The 12,943-nt window shown below is 34.2% G+C and overlaps 1 protein-coding gene across 1 annotated transcript in view; it reads left to right on the top strand.

The window, feature by feature from the left end:
• LOC140151568 (alpha-N-acetylgalactosaminide alpha-2,6-sialyltransferase 2-like) overlaps positions 1-10,473 on the top strand; it is a 31,071-nt gene extending 20,598 nt beyond the window's left edge. Inside the window, exons 7-11 of the mRNA XM_072173958.1 lie at positions 141-318; positions 1,084-1,332; positions 2,445-2,528; positions 4,584-4,671; positions 9,080-10,473. Of these exons, the coding sequence (XP_072030059.1) occupies positions 141-318; positions 1,084-1,332; positions 2,445-2,528; positions 4,584-4,671; positions 9,080-9,253 (773 nt within the window). The 3' untranslated portion in view covers positions 9,254-10,473. The remainder of the gene's footprint in view (positions 1-140; positions 319-1,083; positions 1,333-2,444; positions 2,529-4,583; positions 4,672-9,079) is intronic.
• Positions 10,474-12,943: the final 2,470 nt, after the last annotated feature.

Below are 12,943 nucleotides of genomic sequence, written 5' to 3'. Positions count from 1 at the left end.
GTGTAGATGAAGGAACATGAACGCGGCAATTGTGAAAGTAAAAAATAGTCCAACGTCAAAATACAATGTTCAATTACCTTTCATATTCCAATTTTATATATGCAATAATTAAATTATACCTTTTTTATATTTGTTTTCAGCTATAGCAAAAACTATGGCGCTTTTAAATTCTACAATCAATCAATTCTTATTTGATGATAGACTCGGTGACACAGGTCTTCGTGAAAATTGTATACGATGTGCAGTAGTGGGCAATGGTGGCATTTTGAATGGATCGAAAATGGGGCACGAGATTGATTCTCATGACTATGTGTTCAGGTTGGTAATAATTTGCCATTCTTTTGTCTAGGTTGCGAGAAAAGGAGAAGTTTCAGTTGATTTAAGGGTAGACGAGGTATTATTGGTCGAAGCAACCAAAAAAAAAAAAATGATTTTCATTATCTAAATCTAATCTATATATTATTGGAAAATAACACTTTGATGTTTTACAAAAGTTCATTCTACAAATCATATACTTTGAATACTTGCTTGATTTATTCTTGTTAATGAGTTATGTAAGTTTTACAAAAATGTTGTTGTTTCAGCCCTCTTTACAACATAACTCAAGAACCACAGGACCTACAAAAGAATATCTGTGATATTTGAATTCTTCTACACACTTGCTATGAAATGATCCATGCAATTTTTGCCAAAAGCTCACTACCATTCGCAAGATGCTGTGAACTATTAAATCGCAACAGTTTGAAATAGTTGCTAACCTTAATATGTATGGCACAACCCGTTTTCTGGATGATTAAGAGCATAGCGTTTGAGCCCGAACTAGTAAAATAAAAACAAGTTAAGTTTTTCTGTCAGCCAAGATGTTACTGATTTCACTGCATATAACATTGTTGCCATGATCTCATTTAGGCCTTTTCTTAGGATCGAAATTGCAATTGTGTATTTTTTTTGTTACAGTCTGTATAAAGCGCAAATTGTTTTCCACATTCCTTGCAACTAATTTGCAAGATATGTCGAAGTGTAAATAATGTACAGCAAATAACGCTCTCATACCATTCTATTTTGAACTCTCTTCCATTTCAGAACTAATGTAGCAATAATAGACGGATACGAAGAAGATGTAGGAACTAAAACATCTTTTTATTGCTTTGGAATGAAAACTCTCTCCAACTCCGTTTACTACTTTAAATCTAAAGGATTTCCCGCTCCTCCGTGGAACGCTGGAATACGTTATATATTTTTACCAGAAGATGATTGGGCGTATCGATACATTCATGCTGCATTAACTAACGGTACTATACCGAAAGGAAGTCAGGAAAGATACGCTGAAAGGTAACTTCCCAGGTATAGACGAATCTATTTTCACGCATTCCTACACCTTATTGACAGTCATAGCTGCCCCCCTTAGGTCTATTCCACCCAAAATGTGAAATGATGTGGCCTTGGCGGGGATATTAAACTGCATTCCATCACCCGTGTTACACATATACAAAAGAATGATGAAAGTTTACAACACAATACAATTCAACATCGAGTTTTAAGCGGATTTAATCCACCCAATTGGGCAGTAACCACACCAGTTTGGTGCAGACGGGACCCAGCAATGGTCGGCTGAATTCTGACCATTACTTGGCTCGTTGGATTCGTCTATACGGATTACTCTCCCCTTCTAAGTTAGGTTCTAGCCCTGGCGCCGAACTTCCCATACCACCATATGTGCATTTGGTATTTATACTTGCTCTCACACCACATTTTGATGGTCTATGCTCTCACATGTTTTCTCCGCCGGGGCTCTCCAGTTTCCTCCTGCATTTTAAAAAGGTTGGCCGGCGGGTTAGGCCTATATAGGCCAACTCAAGTTTTGTTTGCCGCTTTCAATTTAAAAGTAGACCCATCACTGTCATATACCAGTTTTCAAGAAATTTTGACCCACATAGGCCTATAGGCCTACATGTATGCCAAAAGTCTAATTTTTTACCATTTGGGGGAAATTTCTAAAATGTTGGCTATAACAATGACGCAGAATTGGGTTATTTTCCGAAAAAATTACCCATCCATAGCCACTCATACCGAATCCCGTGTCATTTTATTGTATTATGCCGAGTGAGCAGCTTTTGCGGGCGGCAACTTCAGAATCTACGTTTGTTTTCATTCAATGTGTTACTAGATTGGTATGGTAATACTTTGGAGAGCTACCATATATTGACATAAAAGTGACAGATGAGGTATCAAAATATGTCAATATAATTTGCTTCTTGCCATTTCAGTTAGAAAAATTGATGCACAAAAATAGTATAGTTGCCTTTTGTGGCGTGTATATTAATTTGTATTGACAGTTCCGTTATTTATACTTGCGAATCATTTACTTCATTTGAATAATTATGTATAATAATTTATTATTCATCTCTATGTCCATTTCTGATTTGTCTCATCCATATGCACAGAGACCCGTTCCTATTTCCCAAACCGCTGAAGGCCGAAGAAATCAAAATAATCCATCCAGATTTTTGTAGATATGTCGACAATAGGCAAGTAATATAATACAGGGTGAGTCAAAAAAACTGCAATAGAGCAAAGAATCGATATTTATGTAAGAACCAAATCGAACTTTCCCAATATTGAAAGATTCTATAAATGCTACATTCAATGGCCCCCTTCTGTGAAAATATAAAGTGAATCGCGACTACCGTTTAATTTTGATGAGTCCTTTTGTTGCGATACCCAATTTCGTTATTTGTCCACGAGGTACCATGTATTTTGAATGAGAGCACACAGTGCGCGGTAAAGGCACCATATCTGAAACTGACTTTAACTTAAATATTAGGTTGATTTTGCGTTATTTTAATTTCTTTTTTTTTTTTTTTTATACTTTCTAACATTACTTTAAGTCCTTTATACCTCACTCGACTCCAACTCCAGTTTTTTTTTAATCCCAAAATGTCCAACTTACTGGATATTTTGTAATTCACTCCATTTCAATTTGCGCGCATTTCATTTTGACATTTGAAAAACCCGCCTGGAAATTTGTATGTTTTTTGATAGAGAATAAACATCTTTAAAGTAAAGGTAAAATGAAAATAACAACAAATAATGTTTCTTCTCCTTAAACAAGACCAAGTGCAATAACACTTTGGGTGCTCCATTTTATTTTAATGACAATGAGGTTAAGAAAATGGCAGTTGTTCCAAATCTACCTTACACAGAGTGGGCTGACATTCAAATTTTAGATGTCTCTTGGACAAACATTAAAATTGGGTAGCGCTATAAAATGTGTTATAAAAACAAAACGGTAAATGCTAATTCCTTAATTTTTACACACAAGGTCAATGATGGATATACTATATACAAAATGTTTTCATACCTAAAAAGTTCAACTCGGTTCTTAAGTAAAAATGGATTCTTTTCTCTATTGCACTTTTTTTGACTCACCCTGTACAATTATGATATTACATAAAGGTGTTAAATAATAGTTATTTAGAATTCGGAGACTAACGTATAACAGAGGCGAACATAGGACTTCCAGATGAAAACAACAAGCTCTCGTTTTATCCATCCCACCACCACTGCGAAGTGAAATTTACTCCTCTCTTTCTTGTCAATATAATATTTCCATCCCTTTTTAAGAGGCCTGATTTGAGTGGTCTTTTATCAGATTTTGAGTGACCTCTGATGTAATAAAACAATAAAAGTGTAGTATAGCAGGAGACAAAATCTTTCCAATATAAAGATGTGCAGGAAAGATGTGTGTGTGTGTGTGTTGGGGGGGTGAAAATTTGTTTTACCCTTTCCGTAGTACAACAAAACGTGTTTATGTTCTAAGTTTATTTACAACAAAAATGAACTTGTATTCAACTTATTTCTTTTATTTTGTAGCTAATGTTTATACTCTAATGTATAACATGTCAAGTTTTTAGGGGTGCCATTTTCAGAACTGAAGTTATCAGATTTAATGCACAACATTTTGAATGACCCTCGCGTATTGTATATTTTTCAGCATTACATATACCGTTGTCAAATCTTCGTGGATCTCAATTAATTAGTTTGTGCTATGTCTATTTTTATATTTTTCCTCATACATTGGTCACTTTATTAAATTTTACTTGCTTTGGGTCTTGCTGTAGTGTATTGTGTTCAATTGAACAGTGATATCTTGGGTTTTCTCCACGTGTTTTTTTCTCACGTGCCGTATATATTTATAGGCCTACGTATATCATTTATACGTTTTTGCACTTTGCTTCCTGATGTGTTTACAAAATTTCCGTTTTTATGTACGCCTGCTTATATATATATCTCTTCCCAACTAATGCAAAATGCTTTTCAGTGTTTTTTTTATGTTTGAATCCTTAAATGTTTCAAATTCTAAAGGCATTATTGGAAGAGTGGTTTTATTTCTTAAAAATGTATAGAACAGGCCTAAGTGGCGTAGACATCTTTTTGATAGAGGGTGCAGGTTAAATCTGTGCAGCAGAGAATTTTTTAGGATTATTTTTAGGATAATCATAATCTAGGATTATATTACTTTTTTGTGATTAAATATAGGCCCTAATATACATTTCTTGGTTGTTTTCCCATTCTACAAACAGCTGGCTACGGTCTCCTAAGTTACAGAAATCAGGACGAGCAACCACTGGTGCTATTATGATATTTCTTGCACTCCATACCTGTGATGAGGTAATATTACCATTTTGTTGTATTTGTTTCGTATGTTTGTTTGATTTGTTCATTTTGATACTCTGAAGTGCTGACATTTTTTTCGCAATTTTAAGGTCAAAATTTTGAAAACATTTTATATGAAAAAAGCACTATACAGTATACAACAACGTTTTTAAAATGTCTAAATTATTTAAAAATATAAGTGTGGCATGCAACATATTTTGTCAACACTTAATTACGTTATTTTATGTTGTGTTAAGTTGTCAATTCCTCAAAATGTTTTCTTAATGTTATTATTAGAACGTTTTCTACGATTTTTATAACCCGACTTTTACACGTTTTGTGTAAAACGTTTTGAGTTTGCTGGGGAAGCATAAGCTCGCGACATACACAGTGTACTGTGTTATAACATTTACAAAACAATTTCAAATTATGCCTCACAATGTTTACAACTATTTTTAAATGTTGACGAAACATTTTGATACAATAATATTTTGTTTAAATATTTTACAGCAATAACATGATTTTGTAAACGTAAAAATTGTTAGCTAAAATATTTATTATCATTTTATCAATCGCGAACAGGCATCAAATGTTATTAAAACGTATAGAATATGATAAGGATAATGAACTGAGTGCAGTGCATTAGTCAAGATAATCGCACGCGCCGTGGAGTTATTGCATTTAGCTCTCGAGCTAAATGCAATAACTCCATGGCAAGTGCGATTATCTTGACGAACGCATTTGCACGAGTACATTATCCGTCATATACTTTGAGTGTATTAAAACAATAGGCAATATTAATGGCTGCATTCATTATATAAGTTTGAATATTAGGTAAAATATCTTACATTTTAAAAACACCGTCAGGTCATTGACCAGGTAGCATTACTAGTAACTGGTCAAGAAAATCAATCACTGTAGAAGTTAGCTATCAATGGTGTCGATTGCGCCATACGTCATACTTAAGTAACTTATTCATGCATGGTTTGTAACCAATTGACTTTATGTTGTGATCATTTAATATCGTGGTTCCGAACACAGAGAGCACTGAAGCAGTTGACCTAGAAACAATCGATTTTGACGTCCCACTACATGTAGTACTACGGTGAATGGAGATGAGAGAATAAATTTATATATCAACTGGACTTTATAGTTCTACAATTTGAACTTTAAAATCTACTAATATTGTTAAAACACACGACAGTGGAATTTTTCAATTTGTTCAGCATTATAAAGCATGATCATGATATTATGCGCTAGTGTGTGTTTCCTGGGCGTGTTTATGTTATCTTAGATATAGGCCTACATGTAATTCATTTGTAAAATGCTGAATATTTTGTAATGGTGTCATCTTGTATAATTATGGTCCACCTGTTTTTAGCCCTTTTTTAATTAATAGAAGCTCGATTATTCTCATTTGATGTTTGATTTATTTGAGTTCATTAATCATAATTTATGGCAATGATAGTTGCAAAATAGAACAGTTTGTAACCTATGATTTACAAAGTGCGCATGACATACTGCAGTTACTGTCCGTTTTCCTATACACAATACACAGTGCTCTTTCCCATTGACGCGTGACCTCTACAAATAGCCTACGTTAAAAGTATGGGGATATGCCTAGTTAACGTCGCTGTGTGAAAAATAACCGGCCAATATTAAAAGTACTCTTCTAAAGTTCTAGAAAATATAGTTTTGTAACATCTAACATGTCCTAAATTTTTAGCTAATTTAGATTTTTGGAAATATGCGTACTTTGGTGTTTTAGTTAATGTTATAGGTAATAGTACATTGCCTAGTTAACGTCGCTGTGTGAAAAATAACCGGCCAATATTAAAAGTACTCTTCTAAAATTCTAGACAATATAGTTTTGTAACATGTCCTAAATTTTTAGCTAATTTAGATGTTTGGAAATATGCGTACTTTGGTGTTTTAGGAAGGATATGTAAACGACAGATAACACCAAAAATATGAAGAAATTATTTCCAAACCGTGTTAAGTCTGCAAACCACCATGTTTCTCATTTTCAAGAACGCTGGTTAACAATAAGCACGTATTGTCTCATTTCGTAAACAAAGACCACACACAATTGTTCTCTAGCGCTCGCTTTATAATCGTTCACCCAACTGAAAGTATAATCCCAGCTCATTGCTCCATTGTACGTGTAAAGCAGACACATATGTTGTGTGTATTTAACCAGAGAAGATATGATTTAATCAGTTGAGCTGTTTTCAATGAGTGTTATCTTGGTTTAATAGCTTTTAATGGGGTTTAAGTCCTGCAAAGGTCGAATTGAATTCTACTGTAGACATGACTGCATCATGAAAAAATACCATACCCTATAACTATTTTAACACCACAGAATGTATATTCGTACTTTTTTGGTGGTTTTATATCGAACATAGTTATACAAAATAAGTTATACAGCTCAACTTATCATAGAGGTTATCCACTTCACTCATGTGTGACTTCTAACAAAAGGCACTGGTTCCCGTAGTATTCCTTATTCAAACTAATTCAATGCACGACCTCGGAGTTACCTGCATGACTTTGGCGGGCTATTTTGAAACAGTCATGGTTGTGCATGCAGGTACTTCTTTAGAATGTCCTAAACAAGGTATAGCAGTCGTTGATAGGACATGCAGCTTATAGAACATGGATAACCTCTATACTTTGCCTACATTCGACCTTGGATGATTTTTGAGTTGACACAGTCATGAAAATAACTATAGATACTTGACAAGACCATTAGTAGCCCAGTTCTGAACCTTTTCATTGATCATTCATAACAATAGGTATCTGATGGATCAGTGAAGATAAGAAGGGATTATAATATCCGTAACCTTGATATTATAGTACATCTCGAGGAAAAAGTGCAATGGACATGTTTTCATTTTATGTTTTAAATATCCCGCGCATGAAAATTGAGTATTTAACCCAAAATGGAAAATGGAACAATTTATTGGAAATCTGTTTTAACAGATTTTTTTGACATCTTTTTCTGCACTGTATTATACCTAAATTAAGAAATTTGATAAATATTCAAAGAAAATATAGGTCATCCAAAAATTGTGATTTTTACACATTTTGGGGCAAAAAAAAAAATAAGCAAAAATATCAAAATCTGTCTAACAGTTTCATTCATCAAGTCATAACAAACGGCCTACATGCTTAATTTCTAATAAAATATTGAAATTGTGAAAATATAGGTATTTATAGATTTTCATGTTTTTTCTTGCAAATATGCTAATAATATGCAAATTATGAAATTGCAAAATAAAGTTTCTACATAGCATACATCTTTCAAGTATGATGTTCAAAATGACAGACATCAAAAAGAGATTCGATGAAATGTAAAGGTGTAGTAACAATTTTGGCATGGACTGTCTGGTTAGGCAAAGTACGGTAAGTTGAGCTGTATAGTAATGTGAAAGTAGTGTTTCTAGTATTTGAGGGTGCACGTATTATCTAAAATCTATTGTTTAGCGTGCGGGTTTTAGATAATGTATTGTTTAGCGTGCAGGTTTATATAAACCTGCACGCGAAGTAGTTCGCGAAAATAATGCACGGAAGAAGAATACATAACGATGAATAGAAACGGGCACTAGAAGTATATTTTTGGATAAATACATTTTAATCGATTTGAAAACACACCAGTGATTGTTGGAATCGTACCCAGAAAACTGATCAAGGATTATGATATAAAGGATAATGAACTGAGTGCAATGCATTAGTCAAGATAACCGCACGCGCCGTGGAGTTATTGCATTTAGCTCGAGAGCCGATAGGCTCGAGAGCTAAATGCAATAACTCCATGGCAAGTGCGATTATCTTGACGAATGCATTTGCACGAGTACATTATCCGTCATATACTTTGAGTGTATTAAAACAATAGGCAATATTAATGGCTGCATTCATTATATTAGTTTGAATATTAGGTAAAATATCTTAAATTTTAAAAACACCGTCAGGTCATTGACCAGGTAGCATTTACTAGTAACTGGTCAAGAAAATCAATCACTGTAGAAGTTAGCTATCAATGGTATCGATTGCGCCATACGTCATACTTTAGTAACTTATTCACGCATGGTTTGTAACCAATTGACTTTATGTTGTGATCATTTAATATTTAATTCCGAACACAGAGAATTATATAAACCTGCACGCGAAGTAGTTCGCGAAAATAATGCACGGGAGAAGAATACATAACAGCTCATAACGATTAGATGAATAGAAACGGGCACTAGAAGTATATCAAGAGGTAATTTGCAAAGCGTATTTTCAAAGGTTGTATAAAATGTATATAATTTTAATAAGTTCGAGAAAGCCTATACACTTAATTATATAATTTTACTTTAGAATTATGTTGATAATCCGTTTTTAATCAATTATTATTATTATTATCATTATTTTCTCTCGACAGGTCAACGCCTTTGGATTTATGGGCGACCCTAAAAAGTATACTTCACATTACTATGATCAGAATTTTACCCGATCCGACTTAACAAGTGTGGCGTGGCACGACTGGGAAAAGGAAAATAAACTCTGGAAATTATTGATAGACGAAGGCATCTTTCATATATATACCAGGGATTGATCACTGCCATCACCATACTGGATTTAGAGTTTACGCATGATTTTTGACAGAGGGGTCGGACTGTGCAGCCCCCATCAGGGACGGGAAAAGTTCTATAAATAAAACTGATTCAATGTTGAGTGTAAAGAGAACAGAGCAAACAAAATGAGTGAATGTATAGTACTCAAATTGAATAAAAATGTCGTGTTCCATCATTTTATTGCTCTGTTTCATTTTTACTCAACGTTGTGTATTTTTTACTATATATTTTTTTATTTAGAGTGTATAGGGATGGGGCTTCAGCAGCAAACTCCCAGTGAAGTCCAAATTGTCTTGCAAGCGGTGGTATACATAACTTTATATATAGCAAATATATATAGCTTTCATTAGTAGGACAAATCTTGGGTGATGGGGAAGTATGTTGTCTAAACAATGGGACGAGTGGTGGTCTGCATCCGCAATTTTGAATAATTTGCTATAACCCTAAGTCTTAACTCTGACCCTATCCCTACTTCCACTTTCGGACAAGTGAAGGTTTTGGACCATCAGCAAACATTTGTTTGAGTTTGAGTGGCCATAATTCTAAAAGAGAATATAAAAAGCAAGGTGATTTAAGTCATAAATTCATTTTTAAAAATGCGATAGTTTTTGGAGTATCCTGTTTTGCGAAAGAAGATGAAAACGATGACACTATAATTATTTTATGTATAGGCTCAGTTTAGGTTTTAAAATTTTTTGGGACCGTCCGCGAAGAAAAAATGATATGAAGCATCATTTATAAGCATGATACTGATATAATGTCAAGTAGAAATTAAAATAGGCCTATGCATTGAAGACACAAACATAACGAATCTTCGTACATCACGCTTTGGGGCATATAGCCCAAGCACACGCCTGTGGGTCTAGGCTAATCTTAATAATTTCGTATTCAGAATGCAATTCTCGATATGTCTGATGTGCTCTCATGTCTCACAAAAAATATTGTGCAAACGTTGCTATCCATTCCCTTAAATAAGTATTTGCTCCTTTTGTAAGGAGGAAGAAGAAACCATGATGCATTTGATGTGGTCATGTAAATCTGCCAAAGCAATGTGGAGTGATATTTTTGGCTGGTTGAGAGAATTAAATATTACTGTGAATATTACCTATCGGGAAGTATGTTTTGGTATTTATGATGTCAAATATGCCACTTTTTTGAACTTGATTCTATTATTGACGAAAAGATTTATTTATAAATGTAGAGTTCAAGAAATTAACCCTATCTTTAATGATTTTAAAACTGGGTTTTTTCATTGAAAAAAAGTAGAGAAGGAAATTGCAAATAAAAAAGATACTTATGGTTATCATGTGAAGAAATGGGGACCATTATTAATATTAAGATGAGTTCTGTCCAAAAGATGTCAGAAAAAAAGTTGTTTGTAATAATTTTGGTATCGTGTTTGATGGTTGTTTGTAAACTTGTGTGTTTCATTTTATTTTGTATGCAAATAGAAATATTAAGGTACATTGTATTTACTTAATGATATTATTGTATTTGCATTTTATGTAATGTTTGTGAGTTAAAAAAAAAATAAAGACCCTCACGGGCTTTGAAAGACAAAAAAAAAGGAGTATTTCGTGATCCTAGCATCCTCCTTTTATGATATTTTTCAGCAGATATCCACGAAAAATTCCGATTTTGTGTTTGGGAGTTATGCATGAATATGTGTATTACACTGCTCCATAGACAATGTGTTGTAATTTCGTTCTGGTGCACCAAAACGAAAGTCAAATTTCACGATATCTTTGCTAAACGAATTAATCTGCAAGAAATATTTTGTACATAAAAATTATGTAGCCAGAGGTTTCCAGTGATATAAAAATCTCAACTTTTTTTGAGAAAAGTGGGGGGGGGATGAGGCTGTGGATCACGAAATGCCCTTTTAATATAACTCATTATGATATTATTACCTCATACATAATCGAAAACATAAGAAAATATTATAAAGTATAAAGCACCTGTTGTAACAGGGTAACTCACTAAATAAAGTTAATAATGAGAAACAAAAGCATCAATTTGGATACTATAGTCACTTCATGTCAACTTTCATCTTTCTCCATAAATACCGTATTAAACAGAACATTATCAAAATTTGTGTAAGACTGTATTTTGTAGAATTTGAATCATTATGATACTGTCTTTCTTTCTGCTCGTAATACGTTGTTGCAGCTAATCTTTAGGTATAACTGAATTCATGTATTTTTGCTATCTACTGAAGATAACTCGAACGAGATAGATCGATATTTTTAGAATCGTGTTAGTCTGCTGAAGATCAAAATTTCCAAGTGTTGCGACATTTGCTTTTGGTATGTGAATTCAAGTGATTTTGCTATCTACTGAAGATGGCGCCAATTAAAAGTTATCATTTTGTCTCCTGAACGAGACATATTGACTTCTATAATCGTGTTAGGCAGGCCCGTACGCAGAATTATTGGAGAGCGTAGATTTTGAAAAAGTGGACTTTCTTGCATGACACTGATGAAGGGGGGGGGGGGCGATTTTGTGAAAAGTTGGAACCAAAATGGGACTTTTTGACAAAAAAGCATAAAAAAATCCGATTATTTGCTCGCAAATTGGCATTTATTGGAACTATTTTTATACTTTTGCAAATTTGGGGAGTGCGGCCCCTCCCCTGCGTACGGGTCTGTTGTTATGCTTAGTGGTGCTATCTTTCATCATCATCATCATCATTATCATCATGTTATTATTATTATTATTTATTTACTAATGTCAATTCAAAGCCATATATTTGCTGAGGAGGACGCTCTCAATAAAAATTATATTTAAAAATTCTGTTTTTTACACGATTGTTATGTACTTTATTAAAATGACGTGTTTGGGGCTCGAGCTAGCAAACGGAGCCCCAATAATAATTTCTCGGGCTTGCATCGTTTATTTCGGATCCTATTAATGTGTGTCTCGCATTGTCTTACGCCCTGCTAGGGTGAAGCATAGGCCTATAGGCCGCCGCCTTCTTCATTAGAATATTCCTCCTTCGAAGCGCGGGTGTCCCGCTAGTGCAACTAAATCGCCTTAAAATCGAGGTTTTCCCCCACCAGAATATCCCTTTAAACGTTGGTTAAAAAATAGCATGAACCCGACTTTACAAAATTATTCCAACTTTTTGACAGCTGTCGGAATTCAGCATTCTGACACCCGTCGGAATTCTAGAATTCTGACACACCACCAGGACCATGTACAGAGTAAGTATCGTCCCGCTGATTCGCTGCATGTACTGAAATGACTTAACCGGGACAAATGCGAGCGAAAATTTGCAGTTTTAATGATAAGATGAGCCAACATGTGGAGCCTCTCTTTTACTATTTTAAGCCCTTTTCATACTAATTAGCATGATTAGGCCATAATGAAAGTAAATTTTGGTCATAAATAGCCTAGATCTAAAAAAGAGATCCAGATCCGCTGCGCCAGGGCGACCAGGCTGAATTTTTCTTTTGAGCTTTCTTTGTGGAGGAACTTCACATAATTTCTTGGTGATTTGTGGGGTTAAGGTTGAATTTGAATAGCATACAAATATTTAAGGCACGGATTTTCAATTCTCACAGCATGGATTTTAATCTCACTGCAAGAACGTGACAAGGGTCACGTTAAAATAGCCTCTGGATTCCACAAGAAAAAGACACAGAACGTAAAATATTCGGCCTATGAGCAAT

Source organism: Amphiura filiformis, chromosome 4 (genome assembly GCF_039555335.1).
Source record: "Amphiura filiformis chromosome 4, Afil_fr2py, whole genome shotgun sequence".
Taxonomy (NCBI): domain Eukaryota; kingdom Metazoa; phylum Echinodermata; class Ophiuroidea; order Amphilepidida; family Amphiuridae; genus Amphiura; species Amphiura filiformis.
Note: the sequence above shows the minus strand (reverse complement) of the source record. Positions and strands in the feature narration are given on the sequence as shown.